The sequence below is a fragment of the Phyllosticta citribraziliensis genome, assembly GCF_038025025.1.
Source record: "Phyllosticta citribraziliensis strain CPC 17464 chromosome Unknown J3D65scaffold_4, whole genome shotgun sequence".
Classification (NCBI taxonomy): domain Eukaryota; kingdom Fungi; phylum Ascomycota; class Dothideomycetes; order Botryosphaeriales; family Phyllostictaceae; genus Phyllosticta; species Phyllosticta citribraziliensis.
The window spans coordinates 294,283-308,755 of record NW_027117341.1 but is presented as its reverse complement, the minus strand read 5'-3'; the positions used below and the strand labels follow the sequence as shown (position 1 = coordinate 308,755).

Sequence of the window (14,473 nt, the reverse complement as noted above, 5' to 3'; positions counted from 1 at the left end):
GCATCGAACGCGTCTGCTGCCTGTTGGCGCGTTCCCGCGCCGCACATGGCTGAGCCAGGCAGAATACCCGTCCCGCGTTGCTGATGGCCCAAAATTCTGACTGGAGCCTACAACGATGGCGATCCAAGCTTCTTCGCCCTGAAATTGCCCCCAGCAGACACAGAAATGGCAGTGTCACCGACTAACGGCCAAAAGAGTGCCACACAAGTTCTGCCTCATCCAACATGCGGTGCAGGATGGCTCTGGGCTGGCTGTGGATCCGCGCGCTTCAGTAGCCAACTGACCAAGTCATGACGCCGCACCAGCCACGCAGGGCGCTCTCCAAATGTGATTTTGGCTTTCATGGAACCGTTTCGCTTCTAACGAAGGGCCTTTTGCCTAAGAGTCTTGCGCTACGATCCCTTCTCCTCGCACATCCATTTCAAGACTTTGGCTTCCTGGACATCTCGATCAATCGTATGTCTTTCGCATCGCAGGTCAATGGTAAGCAACACCAGGGAAGGTCGTTTGCTTTTGCTGATTGAAGACAGGCCGAAACCCCGTGCGACGAACATATTCCGTCAAAAATGGCGACAAACCCTTTCCAACTCGACGCAGCGGCAGCCCAAGACTCGAATAATCATGGAGGGGAATTCCACGAAGGACATGCAGATGCCAGAATAGCGCCCCCAATCGTGCAATACCAACAAGGCGAAAGCAGAAAACGGAAACGAAGTAGCGACGTTGGATTCTCAACGGCATCGCGCAAACACCTTTCACCATCGAATTCTTCCGATAACAAGACATTACGGAATACCACTCCTAAGCCTATCGACGATAGTAGCACGCATTCTACTCCTACGGCTCTCGCCACGCAAGCTCCGAGGTCCTCCACGCCAACCAATCCAGGATCACAAAAATTCCACGCCCCAATTTTTGGCCATTTATATGGAGACATCTCCCAAAAAGAGTCACGGCGTCGCGACCATATCAGCTACTGGTGCAAAACCCACAACTGGCCACCAAAATACTTCAGTTCTCGCCGAATCACCAGGTCGGCTCTTTTTTGGTCTCTTACGAGGACTCATTCGAGAGTCGTGGAAGCTTGGGACTTGAACATACCGTTGTTGGAACCAGCTTCCGAGGAGTCTGAAGACTCCGAGGACAGTTTACGTTCCACGCGTTCACTATGGGCCAGAAAGCTCTTTTTTCGCGATCGTCGGGCTGAAATGTTCTTGCTGATAGCTACCGAAGACCCAGAAGAGGGCTTCTCGAGCGCATCGCAGATGGTCTGCCAAAGACTCATCGACACTGAACAGCCGGTGACACCAGTTGCTTCTGACGTTCAGTTTGAACGGTTAGTGGAAAAGAGTCAATCCTGGAATGTGTCCCGGATTGCGAAGCACATTGGCCCCATAGTAGCACCTTGCCTGACTACGCTTTTCCTGGTCGACGAAGACGATAGTCTCAAGTTCCTGACCGACTCATTTGACCAAGCATGGTCTTTCTGCGTCTCAATCCACAAATCCTATCCTCCCAAGCCTTACTATGCTGTCGGCTTCGATTTGTCAGGCGCATTTTCTACGAACCAAATTCACGCAATGTCAGCCTTAGATGTCGACCCAGGGGAGGAAGAATTCGCCCGCGTCACCATGCGCATGTGCTTTCCCTTTTGCATAGTGGAGCCAACATGTTCTTTCAAAGAGGCCGAGCAATCAGCTGTTGCAAACGCGTTGATTGGAATGCGCGGGGTCATCGAACTCTTCAGGGCTGCAAACTGTGCTCACCAAGTCCACCGTGAGGTCCTCGCCTTCTCTGCAGTCTACAACGCCTCCCTGATGGTAGTGTACGCGCACTTTGCTGACGTCCTTGACGGCCAGCGACTTAAATTCTACCGGCACAAAATCTTCAGCTCGTCGTTCTTTAGTGACAAATGGGCTAGTCACAAGTTCATCAAGAATATCTACAAAGTTTTCGCCCCAATGCATCACAAACGGATTTGCTCTGCTCTCGAAACGTTAGGAAGAGGATCTGGATACTCCTCTCCACCACCAGGACATGGAGAGCGTTTGCACACTGCCGAGACTACCAAGTCACCGCCTCCAGCTTCACAGTCTGCTGGTGATGCGGAAGATTAATTGGTGCGGAAGTCAGTGGCCAAAAGCCCGCGCTGAAGTCAGACGGCGCGGAGCAAGAAGAGAAAATCGCATCTTTCATCAAGCGAGATTGCAGCATTAGCTTGGGCTTCTTTCATGTCATTTTTTGCTTCAATCTCGGCTTTCATGCTTTTCTCATCAAATGTGAGCTATAGTTTATGAATGCTCCCTGTTAGTCATCTGTTAGAGGAAACGAATGCTCCTCGATGGAAGATACCGATTCCCAACTTGCCTACTCTTGTTGTGTGCGCCACGACTTTAGCAACCAATTTGAAGCGTCGTACCTAGGTAGGTACCTTCGCAGTAACCACTAACGTCACCAGCACCGGACGGGAAGCGAGCGGCGCACAGGCCTCCCTACAGGTATCCCCATCAGATGGCTGTGGGTCCGCGCGCTTCGGCAACCAACCAACTAACCACGTCTGATGTGACGCCGCATCAGCCACGGAGGACGCTCTCTGGACAGGGCTCGATTTCGCTGAGCGCTGTTGCCTGTCTCAGAAGCTTGCTACCTAGTTCTGCCTACTCTCTTGCGCTCGACGCCCTTCTCCTTGCAAGTCCTTTCTGATACTTTTCGACACATTGGCCGCCGAGACGCCTGAATCTCCTTCCCATTGTATGTCAGTGGATAGCAAGCGGGTCGAGAGTTTGTTACTTTCGCTAACTCCCTCATCCAGGCAGATCGCCAGACCAAGCAATCTATTCAAAAACGGCGACCACTTCTTTCCAAATTGCGATGACAGTCGCACAAGCCCCGGCACCTGACGGAGCCGAGATGCAGAAAACGAATGAAGATTCTGGACATTTGTCAAAAAGCGCAGGTCATAAACGAAAACGAGGCAGCGAATTCAAAGCCTCTTCGTCCCCGGACCGTCAAAGGATGCGGGTAGACTGGCTACCTGAGCCCGTCGAGCATAATCCACGCGCAGGTAATGAACTGGCCACGTTGCGAAAGTTTTCTGAAGACCCATACGAGTACCCCATCAACTCACGACATCCTCTGGAAACTTTCTTTAAAAGGTCTGAGATTTCTCCTTCCGACACAAGCAAGAATGTCTTCCAAAGTTTGCTTGAGACCGGACAAAAAGTCCCTTCCGAATCGAGATTCGACGACGACAAATTCCAAACGACCATTTCAAGACTCGAGGGTCATCATGAAGCAAGAATCATTAAAGACATTGGGTACTTGGTCGTTGCCTCTGCAGAAGATCTCGCCACAGCCGGTCACAAAGATCTCAAAAATCTTGTGGAGACAGTCGACGAACCTTGGTCTTCATGCATCAAAACCTGCGATCTTGTTCCAAAACCCCACTATGCAGTGGGCTTCCACTGGAAGGCTTTCAGCGATGACCAACTGCGTGTGCTCGATCGAGAAGAGCAACGTTGTAAATTCAGGGTCTCTCCTTCCCTTTACTTTCCATTTCTCGCCTGCCAAGTAACAACCATGAGGGGTGAACTTGGCGCCTTGCGCAGAAACACCCACAGCGCCGCCGTCGCAATGCACGGTGTTGTAGAGCTTTTCCGGCGGTCCAAGCGAGAGAGCGAGCTTCATCAAGAGGTTCTCTTCTTCTCAGTCACATATGATTGTCACAGAGTGGCGATCTACGGCCATTTTGTCGAAATTGGCGACCAAGAAACAAGATATGGGAGCGTCCTAATCAAGCGCAATGATTTCAGTTCGGAGCCAAAGAATAAGTGGCTGAGCTACGAATTTACTACGAGCTTGTACAAAATTTGGGCACAAATGCACTTGAAGCGCATCCGCTCAGTCATCGACGGTCTCGCTGCAGGTCAGCAAGTATCAAAACCAAATGCATTGTCTCCTGGGATGACGTCTCCTTTCAATGCTACGCCCACCATTGAGGCAGAATTGGCTCCCGACTCCACACTACTCGGCGAAGAAGCCCCACAACCATCCACTCTGGCGCACATCAATGAAGTCTGCGAAACAAAATCCCCAACGGCTTCTGGCCAGAATCATGAGGACGCTCTTCCGGATAATGCAACACACGATGACTTTGTCAGATATTGGAGCAAGACTCACTCGTGGCCAACCAAATACTTTGAGTCTGGCAGACCTACAAAAGAAGACATTCTCCGCTCAATTTCGAGAAGTGATTCTCAGCGCAAAATCCGAATTCACCCAAAAATAACAGTAGCTTGGAGTCTGTCTCTGCCAGAGCTGGACGCAGGACCCTCAGAGCCTTCATTTATTTCAGAACGCTCAGCAATGTTCCGTTCTACGGGCTCGTCAGAAGCTAGAAAACACCTTCTTAAAAACCAAAAGGGAATATGGTTTTTACAAGATCATTCGCGCGACCCAGGAGAGGGGCTCTCCAGCTCAGCCGAAGAGATTTGTCGGAAATTGACACAGACCGAGCAATCCGTACCGGACTCCGCGTCTGAAAACGAATTCGCGCGAATCCTTGAGAGAATGAGAGGCTCTGGCTCTAGTCGGACGGATATTGCCATCAACATAGGGCCAAAAGTAGCACCACGCGCGGAGACCCTCTTCGCAAACGGCGACGACAGTCTAAAATACCTCACCGAAACAATCGATGAAACCTGGTCTATGTGCGCCTCAATCCATAAAACCTACCCTCCCAAACCCTACTACGCCGCCGGTTTCCATCGTGAGTACGCCTTTACCAGAAGCCAACGCTTAATTCTCATCGAATTGAATCGCGACCTCGGCGTCGACAAGTACCACAGCCTCTTCTGGCTCGCCGAGGACATGTACCTTCCCTTTTTGACTGTGGAACCGAAGAGCCATTCTTTTGCACACGCCGAGAATTTCAATATCGCAAACACGCTGGTCGCAATGCGCGGCGTGGTCGAGTTGTTCAGAGCCGCCAATCGCGCCCCCGAAATCCACCGCGAGATTCTCGCCTTCTCTGCCGTTTATACGGTCGACAGAATACACATGTATGTGCACTTTGCAGACGTCCCGGACTTGTACAACTCCGACGGTCAGTGCTTGCGGTTCTATCGGCACCAGGTCTTTACTTCGCATTACATGACACAAGGCTGGGAAGTTAGCTACAGGTTCTTCAAGAACATATATAAGGTCTTCGCACCCATGCACCACGCGCGCATTTGTTCGGCGATTGACAGCTTGGCGAGGAAGCCCAAGGTCTCTACACCAGCACCAGCGGATAGGGAGCCGGTGGACACTGTTGACACAAGCCAACCACAGCCTCCGGCTCCACAGTCTGCTGACCACACGAAATCTCTATCGAACAACGATTCCGTAGCAAAGTCTACCTCCTGACCTGAGGACGCAGGGTGTTGATCTGTGGAGGAGGCGGTGGATACCTACTGGCATTGTGGCTCAAGGTGTGCCGATAGATCAAGCAAACGCCAGGCAGCCTATCAATAGCAAAGCGCCAATCGAAATGCGGTTTTGAAAATGCCTGCAAAGACTTCAGCTGATTTTCCTGTATGAGGCGATGCTCATGCGCGTTCTTCGGACAGAAAGACCTACATAGAGGTCAGCGCTTTTCGCTTCCGAAGCACTGCCTCCAATGCTGTGTCGAGAAGTGTTGCTGTCGGGTTCTGCCTGATTCAACGTGTGCGGCGTAGACTGGCGCGTGCCTGATACAACACGCGACTGCGGGTGTCAGCTGCATTGGCCAATCGAGGCTCGCCATCTTTTGACGCCTGGGTGGAGGGCTATGCTCATCGCTTCGACGAGAAACGCGCCCATTTTGATGGTTTGGAGGCGTCAGCTCCAATCGCTTGAGCTTCGACCTCGATGTCTGCGGATCCGCGCGCTACAGCGGCAACCAGCCAATCAGCGCGCGTGCGGCGAAGCGCTAGCCACGCGGGGCGCCTCCCACTTTAAGGTTGTGATCCGTGCGCGACCCTGGTCGTCCACCTACCTTACATGGATACCTTCAACGTCGTCTTGCTCCTGCACGCTCTTCACCCTCCTTGTCCAGTCCGCGCTCTCCCTTTAAAGTCGCGCTGTCCATGCTTTCAGAATGCCTCGAACATTAACTTCTCCTTCGCATCCTCGGCCAGAAGGTGAGCAACCGCTTCCCCGCCGCGCTTTACGCGCTTTCGCTGACGCGTTGTAGCCTCAAGAGGCCACCAAACTGCCAGTCCTCGCCGAAGCGCACGCCTTCGGAACAGTACTTCGTCCCAATCTCTCGAAACGTCAATTGCTCCCTTCAGAGACCAGAACACCTCAGAGGTATGTCTCTACACCTTGTGAGTAGACAGGCATCAATTGACTGGCGTGCCAGGCTCGTCCACTCGATCCAGCACAAAATACCGGACGAAAACGGAAACGGTACGAAGACGCCGAGCACGCCGCGGAAAACTCCCCTTCTCCACCATCGAATCAACAAGCGTCAGGTCAGAAGAGAAGATCGATTAAAGACGAAGGGCAGACAGTTGAATGCTCCTCTCCCCCACCAATTGAGCGAGGTACAGCCCAGAAACGAACAAGATCCGAAGAAGACGACGCGTATCCATCTCCACATCGACACAAACTAGAAACACGACAATCCCCTACACCTGTCCCTGCTACCATAGACGCTCCACGGTGTTTCCCTACAGATTCCCGGCAAGAGGAGCAGGAGGAAACTAATCCTGTCGACTACTGGCGGAAACACCTTGTCTGGCCGTCCAATTTCTTCGAGTCTGACGGACCTTCCATAATGAGTAGTGTGAGCCGCTCTTCGTCAACGAGAAAGAAGGACCGAAGGAACTACAGCAAAGAGATATGGAACCTCGATATCTCAGATCCGGGATCGGACTCTCCCGAAACCAGAGCTCGCCTGTTGAAGGACGACCCTGTCCAAATGTTTTTCATAAAGCACAGTCGAGCACCAGTGGGAGGCCTCCCTGATGAAGCCGAGAAACTCGTTCAGCAACTTAAAACACAGGAACAGTCCGTCCCATCCTTCTTTGATGAGAGAGTCCTTGAGCTTGTAGGCCGCAAGACCAAAGGGAAGAACGAGGCAAAAGTTGTTCAAGATGTTGGACCTTTCGTCGTGCCACATGTGGACCACCTTAATTATCTGGACTACAACAGCTTGGAGCACCTGACTGAGTCAGTTGATGATGTCTGGTCTCATTGCATTCCGATCCTCGCGTCCAATTGCCCGAAACCCGACTACACCGCCGGATTTTACTGGTCCAGATTCAATGATAATCAGCTTGGGGCGATAGCGCGGCTTGGTCCGACCCGTGAATGCAGTTTCAGTCGGGGCTGCGAAGAGCAGTACTTTCCCTTTTTCACCTGCGAGGCGAAAGGGACGTCGGGCGATATCTCGGAAGCTCGGAACCAAAGCCTCGAGACGGCCTTGATTGCCTCTCGGGGACTCATCGAGCTTTTCCAACGAGCAAGTTTAGAGGATAAACTCCAACGACAAATCCTCTGTTTCTCCGCAGTATACGACAATACGACGGTAGAGATATACGCCCACCTCGCGCATGACGTACGCGAGAAATCTCCAACCTTTTACCGCCACCAAGTCGCCTCTTTCAATTTCCCCAGCGACCGGTGGGCGAGTTACAAGCTGGTCAAGAACATCTACAAGATTTGGGCACCAATGCACGGAGATCTCATCTGTGAGGCCCTTGATGCCTTGGCAAAGATACCAGGCTCCATGGCTCCGCCATCTGAACCACCGGATCGCTCTGGTCGCAGTCGCTCTCGGAAGGACTTGACGTCCGACAAGTCGCCGAATCCGCATCCCAAGAAGCCGAAGACTTCTGGCTAGAGCAAACTACGACTTTTCCAGCTTCGAGCTGTTGAGACAAGCGTGTTGTCTTGTCCGGGGGTTGCGCTTGAGCTTGAATGCTTTCCTCTTGCACACGCAGCATTCTGCGATCTTGCGCTTGGGTCGATTCGTCTGGTCTGGTCTGGTCTGCTTGTTTGGAGCATGAGATACCCCTTTGTCGTCTTGCATCTCTCGGCATCTCTCAGCATGTCTTAGCATTTCCTTCCTCATCTACTTCCCACTTTGCATCGCATCGCATCGGTTAGTTATTTCAGACCGTCGGAGCGCAAGTTTCTTTCTTTCGTACTGCACTGCACTCACTCATCATGTCTCATCCCATCTCTTTTCACCTCTCATCTCTCATCTCACCATCCCCCCTTTCCTTTCTCTCTTTCTCTTTTATCCTTCATAGATTGCTCGCGCGGCCGCTTTCTTTGTTGCTTTAGCCTGTTGAGCCTGTTTGGTCTGGTCTAGCATAGCTGTATACCCATCGAGCACGAGCACTGCACTGCCTGTCGTAGCACCTCAGCCGCCTTGTGGCGTGCATTATGCATCTGTCTATCTGTCTACTCGTTCCAGGTCTTGTCTTTCTGCGCATCAGTAGCTTGTAGCATTGTAGCGTTTACAATGTTCACAGCCTCATCTACTCTTCTTGCCATGACTGAAGTGCGCTAGATCGATGTCACGATACAACCTGTCCCGGACGATTCGCCAATGCATGCGGCTGTCTACCTGCCATTGACACGACACGACACGACACGACACGACGCCCGTGGCGCGGTATGGCGCGGTATGGCATGGCATCATGGCAGGTGAGAAGGAAGTGCCAGCCCAGGCTAGTATACAGCATACGGCAGTGAGCGTACGCCGCACCCCGGGATGCCGTCGAAAGCATCAGACGGAACGCACCTCATGACAGACAGCATGGGCCGGTCGTAGACAACGACATTTCAGAAAGAGAAGTGTCTGATGTCGGATCAAACCTCTTCGCTTCATTTCTCAGTCCAGTCCAGGCTCATTTGCAGGCCAATTGGATTCGTGCACGCCGAGAGCGTGCGTGCGTGCGTGCGTAGTAGTGTAGCGTAGCGTACATCATGCATGACTTCTGTCCACCTTGCTCCTCGTTCTCCGTCTTCATCCTCTCTTACACCCCATCCATCCATCCACCTGCATCTGCGTCTCCCCATCTCTCCAACTCTCCAACTCTTCGTCCACCACCAACATCAACGACAAGAACGAGGAAGAAGAAAGATAAAAAAAAAAAAAAATTCCAACGGCAAAAAACAACAACGACGACGACGACGACATAACGGCAACGACGGGCCAAAACGGCCAACTAGTAGGGGGTACCTTGGCTTAGCCACCGCCGCCGCCACCAGGGAAGGAAAAGGCGGGCGAGCAAGCGAGCAATGCTACAGTACCTACCTACCGCTTCCCACGACCACGACGACCACCGCCACCACCTGCTTCTAGTCTGACTCACTCGCTCTCTTCGGTGAGAAGACAGCTGAGGTCCACAAAACCTCCGCTCTATCCATCCATCCAGACATTGATCCATTCGGTTCGTCATATCCAACAGCCCCATTGCGGTCCATCATTCCATCTCATTCCATCTCATTCCATCTCATTCCATCCAATCCAACGACGTACGACGACAGGTAGCGCGACAAGTACGACGAGAACTCGTCCATCCAAGCGTGCGTGCGTCGACGTATGCATCCAATGGTTGATCTTGTGAGAGCTCCTGCTTCAAAAGAAGACAGGAGCAACGGCAAAAGAGAAACAAACACAGCAAAAGGGGGAAAAGAGAAAAAAAAAAACAAAAAAAAAGGGACGGGGGAATAAAGCTGTTCGTGCACGAGAGAGAAAGCGCAAACGACATGAACTCTGGGGGTCTCTTTTTGGGGGGAGGGAAGAAAAGAAAGGAAAGGAAAAGCACGACAGCGGACAGGTGGTGGTGATGATACAATTCGGTGCTTGTGTAGAGGGTTGGGGTTGTGGTGGGGAGAGGGCAGGGCAGGGCAGGGATGGACCCAGCCAGGAGACAGCCGTGCCGTCGACGCGTCCGTTCATGGCGGGTTGGCGTGCAAAACACGAATGCCTTCCTTGGCGAAGAACGAAGAGGAATGTCGTCGTGTTGGACGCGACTTGGTCTCGGCCGTGAATGTGCCGGCCTGGTGTGACAAGAGACGAGGACAGCAGGCCGAACATGAGACGAGGCGAGCGTGACTTGGGGCTGATCCAGACTCGAAACGTGGAATGCCGACGAATGCAACCGACGTTTTTTGCGAGGCTTAGTTTCTCGGGCGCTTCCAGTAGTATTGCTAAAGACTGTCAGCAAGAGAACTGCCAACATCTGTGAGTACCTACCTTGTGAGCCTTTCTGACTGAACGGAGTCCAGTGCCGCCAATGCCTCCTACGACTGCGTCGCGTCTCAAGTTGTTGTCGTCCATCTCCGGCATGTAGTAGTACTCGTTTTCCAGGGCCTTGCCAGAGGCGTCCTTGCCAACGCGGTTGATTTCCCCGATGCACGGAACATTGTCGAGGATATTTTGGAGGTCGTCGCCGGTGAGTCTGGCGGCGACCTCGGCATTTTGCTCTTCCTGCAGGGCGTCCTTTGCAGAACGACGAGGCCTGCTCTCGTCGGCCGGGCCACGCAGCTCGGATGGGAGGTTGTTAAGAATGGTCGACAGAGGCATCGAGTGGAGCCGGGAAAAGGCCAGCTGGTTGATGACGTGATTCTTGATTGGAGACTCGTTGACGTGCTTCTTCTCTGGTGCACCCTGTTGAGGTACGGGAGAACCCGGACCGGACTGGCCAAGTGGACGGCGACGCCTGCGCGAGTTGGTGTTGCTGTGAGACAAGCCCTCGATTCTGGAAAGAATGTTTTCACCATATGGACCAAACGAGTGGACAATGGGATCGTTCTCCTCGTCGTGGTCGGAAAAATCAGAGTCCTGGGATTCGTGGCCGCCGTTATCCTTGGCGCTTTCCTGGGAGGATGGACCAGCGCGCGAATTTTGAGAGAGAGCCAAAGACTCCTTGGCACGCTCGTCACCAGATTCACCATCCTCAAAGACGTGGACTGCAGTGGGGTGTTGGAGGTCGGCAGGATCCGAGGCTAAAAAGGTTTCTTCGGCCGTGGGGGCTGCTTCGACAGGGAGGGAGGCGGGTGACCGGGGAGCAAAGGCGGGAGGGCTCGACGGAAAGACCGAAGCAGAGGCAGCACGCGAGGCCCTTTTCTTGGAGGGGCTTTCTTCATTCCAAGTCGTGTCTGACTCTGCCGACACGCTTGCTCTCCTCTCAATCTTGACTGGCCAGGCGAGAAAGACGCGGCTATCCAGGACGTCCAACATGATTTCTTTCGAGGGCATGTCCGAAGCAAACGTGTCTCCCTTGGTCAATTCGTAGACGCGGCCCCGGCAGTGCACCTTTGCGCCATTCCAGCCCATGCACTCGATGACAATCTGACCCGACGCGTGGTTCGCGTTTGGAGGGTGATATACGGCCCGAATGTGGACGCGTGAGATGAGACGGTTTGCCGACAGCTGGTGGTGGGAGGAATTGCTCGAGCGGCCCATGAGCAGAGGCTCGCCGCTGGGCGGGACCTGGATGGACGGGACGTCACACAGGGGGTTGCGTTCGGAGAAGCTGGACATGGTCCGATGGAGGGCGGAGCGGTCTTGACGCGTCGGCGAGGAGGGCAGGATGCCGGTGGACGAGGTGGGCATGGGGGTGGGGTAGTACTTGAGGTCGGCCTTGGGGAGAAAGGAGCCGTCGTCATATTTGCGTTTTGGCGGGCGTGCTATGGGCGAGGACGACAGAGGCTCAAAGGGCGGCAGCAGTGAAGGCTTGGTCGAGTCCGGGGGCGGTCGCGATGAGGAGGCGGCGTCAGCCGAGAGGCCGTTCTGCCTCACGGGCGACCGGCTCATGGTGCTGAGCGTCGTTGGAAACGCGGTGGAAGCGTGTGCTAGAAGAGAAGACGAGGTCGAGGTGCAACGCGTGGGAGGAGCCGCACGCGACTAGAGGGACCGCGGGAGTGGCACACGGGGCGACACTAGCAGTCGGGGGAGGGGATTAGGAGGATGCGGCCATGACGGACAGGGCGGAGAGGGGAGAGAGAGAGGGAGGGAGAGAGCGAGAGAGAGAGAGAGAGAGAAGAAAAGAGGAGTGTCGGTGGCCGGGAATGAATTTGAAGGAGCCTGACGCGGACGCGCCTCGGTGGTGTGGACGGGGATGGTTGGGTTGGGAGTGGAGTGGGAGTGGGAGGGCGCTCAGACTTTTGGATTTTGGATTTTGGATTTTGGATCCTCGGCCACGGCAGCCAGAGGGGAGGGGAGCGGAGCGGAGCCAGGCCAGGGCGGGCAGCAGAGAGAGGGCGACGCCGGGCAGGCAGGCAGGCAGGGCAGGGCAGGGCGGAAACGAAGGGAAAAGAACAGCAAGAAAAGAATTCGGCGTCACTCAAGATTATCACCTCGTGCAGGCTACATGTACATACATACATACATACATACGGGATACCGGGGGGCGCGTCTTGAATTGAGGGCTGCAACCATGATTGCATTCGGGGCCTGATCCGGCCTCTGCTAGCCGTGGGTAGGGTACCGCCGCCACGCCCAGTTCACTCTCACGCGTCTTTACGAGGCTGCCTCCTCTCGCCTCGCTTGCGTTGCGTTGGTCTGTTTTCAGCTTCACGTTTGGTGTTTCCCGCCCGGCCCTGGCTTGTGCGAATTGTTCCAGAATGACGACTGCCTGCGTCTCATGGCCATTGTTTGATGGGCACCTCGGACTGAATCATCCCAGCCTCTGCTCTCTCTGCTCCACCACATCCATGTCATTCCTGTCTGCCAAGTGCCGTCATCAACCCGTCTTGACGCGCTCGCGTTGGCCAATGGCCTCGACTTCTCCCGCCGGGCGGTCTCCAGGGCGGTGAGCCGTCTTCCGTCGACGCGGATTGTGCACGGACCCGCTGCGGCCAGAATTTCTCCATGAATTTCAATTTGACCTCGACCACCACGACTCTGCAACCCTCTCAGAAATCATGGCGCCCAAATCCTCCGCCGTGACTACCATCCCTCAGTCCGGCTCGCCCTACCGCGTCGACCATTCCCAGGCTCTGCGCGCCGCCAAGGCCCTGACCGCCCACATCCAGTCCGCGCAAAAGTCCAAGGCCATCGAGGCCCCCAAGAAGAGCCTTTTGGACGATGCCGAGTCTGACGACGAACCTTCGTCCGAGGACCAGACTCCCGTCTGGCTCATCGTGACCACCAAGAAGCACATCACCGACAAGAAGCGCTTCAAGCCCCACAGGATTGCCCTGCCGCACAGCCTAGCCCAACCTGCGCAAAGACTATGCCTCATGTGAGAAGATCCCTCCTACGCATTGCAATCAAAGCTGACTCTCTCCCAGCACCGCCGATCCCCAGCGCGCCTACAAGGACCTGATCGCAGAAGACGCGTTCCCCGCCGAACTCCGCGACCGCATCGGCCGTGTCGTTGGCGTCTCCAAGCTCAAGACCAAGTACAAGACGTTTGAGGCGCGCAGGCAGTTGTTTGCCGAGTACGACGGTTTCCTGGCAGACGACCGCATCGTCACGCTGCTGCCCAAGCTTTTGGGCAAGGTCTTTTACAAGTCCACGGCAAAGAGGCCCGTTCCCGTCCACCTGATGGGCAACGAAAAGGTCCAAAAGGACGCCGAGGGTAAGAAGGCCAAAAAGTCCAAGGACGACAAGAGCTCTGCCATTGTCGGCTCTGCCGATGCCGTCGCAAAGGATATCAACAAGGCGCTTGATTCCGCACTAGTCTACCTCAGCCCTGCCGCAACCACCGCCATCCGCGTTGGCCACGCAAGCTGGGAGCCCGCCCAAATCACCGAAAACCTCGAGGCCGTTGTCGCTGCCCTCACAACTCAGGAGAAGCTGGTGCCCAAGGGCTGGAAAAACATTCGTTCCATCCACATCAAGGGCCCCGACACAACCGCGTTGCCAATCTGGCTGGCCGAGGAGCTCTGGATTGACGAGGCGGACGTGCTGGAGGAGAAGCCAAAGGGAGTCGACAGGTCGGAGAGGCTGAAAATCAAGGGCAGCAGCGAGGACAGCAAGAAGAGAAAGACGGACGACGACGCCAAGGAGTCAGCGCCGGCAGAGAAGCCCGCCAAAAAGGCCAAAAAGGAAAAGGCAGACTTGACCAAGGAGATTGCGCTGCGCAAAGAGGCGCTCAAGAAGCAAAAGGCAGCAGCAAAGGCGGAGGCGTGAAGCGAGGTTGCAGATATCCCGGACGTGTTGGCGTAGGGCAAAAAAGTCAGGGCGGCGTTTGGCGTCACGTAGAGTTATACAGGGATCAGGAATCAAATCAAAGCTGGTGTTGACCGGATGAAACAAGGCGCTGGCCGAACCTTTGGCTTTTTGGCAGCGAGACATGATTGACCGGCAGGCCGACGGGGGCAGCACAAGTCGGCAAAAGTCGGCCATGAGATGGGGACCAGCTCACCGCACAATGGACAGTAAGCCGTGGCACGACTCGAGCAGTAGCGGCCAGACTATTGTCTTGTTGAAAAAAGTGGTCGGTAACGCAGCGTCGATGATTTGCAACGCGACGTCTCCGAG

The 14,473-nt window shown here is 54.5% G+C and overlaps 5 protein-coding genes across 5 annotated transcripts; 4 read left to right on the top strand and 1 right to left on the bottom strand.

The window, feature by feature from the left end:
* The first annotated feature begins 290 nt into the window (after positions 1–290).
* On the top strand, positions 291–2,466 carry J3D65DRAFT_277240 (uncharacterized protein). Its single transcript, XM_066795027.1, has 2 exons — positions 291–483; positions 531–2,466. Exons 1-2 carry the CDS (start codon positions 481–483, stop codon positions 2,115–2,117), a joined length of 1,590 nt encoding a protein of 529 aa, XP_066656631.1. The 5' UTR covers positions 291–480; the 3' UTR covers positions 2,118–2,466.
* A 182-nt stretch (positions 2,467–2,648) lies between these two features.
* J3D65DRAFT_618383 (uncharacterized protein) lies at positions 2,649–5,586 on the top strand. Its single transcript, XM_066799643.1, has one exon. It carries the CDS (start codon positions 2,872–2,874, stop codon positions 5,404–5,406), a length of 2,535 nt encoding a protein of 844 aa, XP_066656630.1. The 5' UTR covers positions 2,649–2,871; the 3' UTR covers positions 5,407–5,586.
* A 275-nt stretch (positions 5,587–5,861) lies between these two features.
* Positions 5,862–8,088, top strand: J3D65DRAFT_277225 (uncharacterized protein). Its single transcript, XM_066795025.1, has 3 exons — positions 5,862–6,161; positions 6,215–6,330; positions 6,383–8,088. Exons 1-3 carry the CDS (start codon positions 6,119–6,121, stop codon positions 7,865–7,867), a joined length of 1,644 nt encoding a protein of 547 aa, XP_066656629.1. The 5' UTR covers positions 5,862–6,118; the 3' UTR covers positions 7,868–8,088.
* Positions 8,089–9,955: 1,867 nt separating this feature from the next.
* On the bottom strand, positions 9,956–11,952 carry J3D65DRAFT_277191 (uncharacterized protein). Its single transcript, XM_066795024.1, has 2 exons — positions 10,238–11,952; positions 9,956–10,191 (listed from the first exon to the last, which is right to left on the bottom strand). Exons 1-2 carry the CDS (start codon positions 11,798–11,800, stop codon positions 10,162–10,164), a joined length of 1,593 nt encoding a protein of 530 aa, XP_066656628.1. The 5' UTR covers positions 11,801–11,952; the 3' UTR covers positions 9,956–10,161.
* Positions 11,953–12,723: 771 nt separating this feature from the next.
* On the top strand, positions 12,724–14,208 carry J3D65DRAFT_618373 (ribosomal protein L1p/L10e family-domain-containing protein). Its single transcript, XM_066799642.1, has 2 exons — positions 12,724–13,229; positions 13,279–14,208. Exons 1-2 carry the CDS (start codon positions 12,910–12,912, stop codon positions 14,120–14,122), a joined length of 1,164 nt encoding a protein of 387 aa, XP_066656627.1. The 5' UTR covers positions 12,724–12,909; the 3' UTR covers positions 14,123–14,208.
* The last annotated feature ends 265 nt before the right edge of the window (positions 14,209–14,473 follow it).

Excerpts from the sequence above, each read along its gene's own strand:
- J3D65DRAFT_618383 (XM_066799643.1), top strand. The coding sequence starts at position 2,872 with ATGACAGTCGCACAAGCCCCGGCACCTGACGGAGCCGAGATGCAGAAA.
- J3D65DRAFT_277225 (XM_066795025.1), top strand. The coding sequence starts at position 6,119 with ATGCCTCGAACATTAACTTCTCCTTCGCATCCTCGGCCAGAAG. Across the intron at positions 6,162-6,214 it reads TTCGCATCCTCGGCCAGAAG|CCTCAAGAGGCCACCAAACT; the intron begins GTGAGCAACCGC and ends GACGCGTTGTAG. Across the intron at positions 6,331-6,382 it reads GAGACCAGAACACCTCAGAG|GCTCGTCCACTCGATCCAGC; the intron begins GTATGTCTCTAC and ends CTGGCGTGCCAG.
- J3D65DRAFT_277191 (XM_066795024.1), bottom strand. The coding sequence starts at position 11,800 with ATGAGCCGGTCGCCCGTGAGGCAGAACGGCCTCTCGGCTGACGCCGCC. Across the intron at positions 10,192-10,237 it reads CAGTCAGAAAGGCTCACAAG|CAATACTACTGGAAGCGCCC; the intron begins GTAGGTACTCAC and ends GACAGTCTTTAG.
- J3D65DRAFT_618373 (XM_066799642.1), top strand. The coding sequence starts at position 12,910 with ATGGCGCCCAAATCCTCCGCCGTGACTACCATCCCTCAGTCCGGCTCG. Across the intron at positions 13,230-13,278 it reads GCGCAAAGACTATGCCTCAT|CACCGCCGATCCCCAGCGCG; the intron begins GTGAGAAGATCC and ends ACTCTCTCCCAG.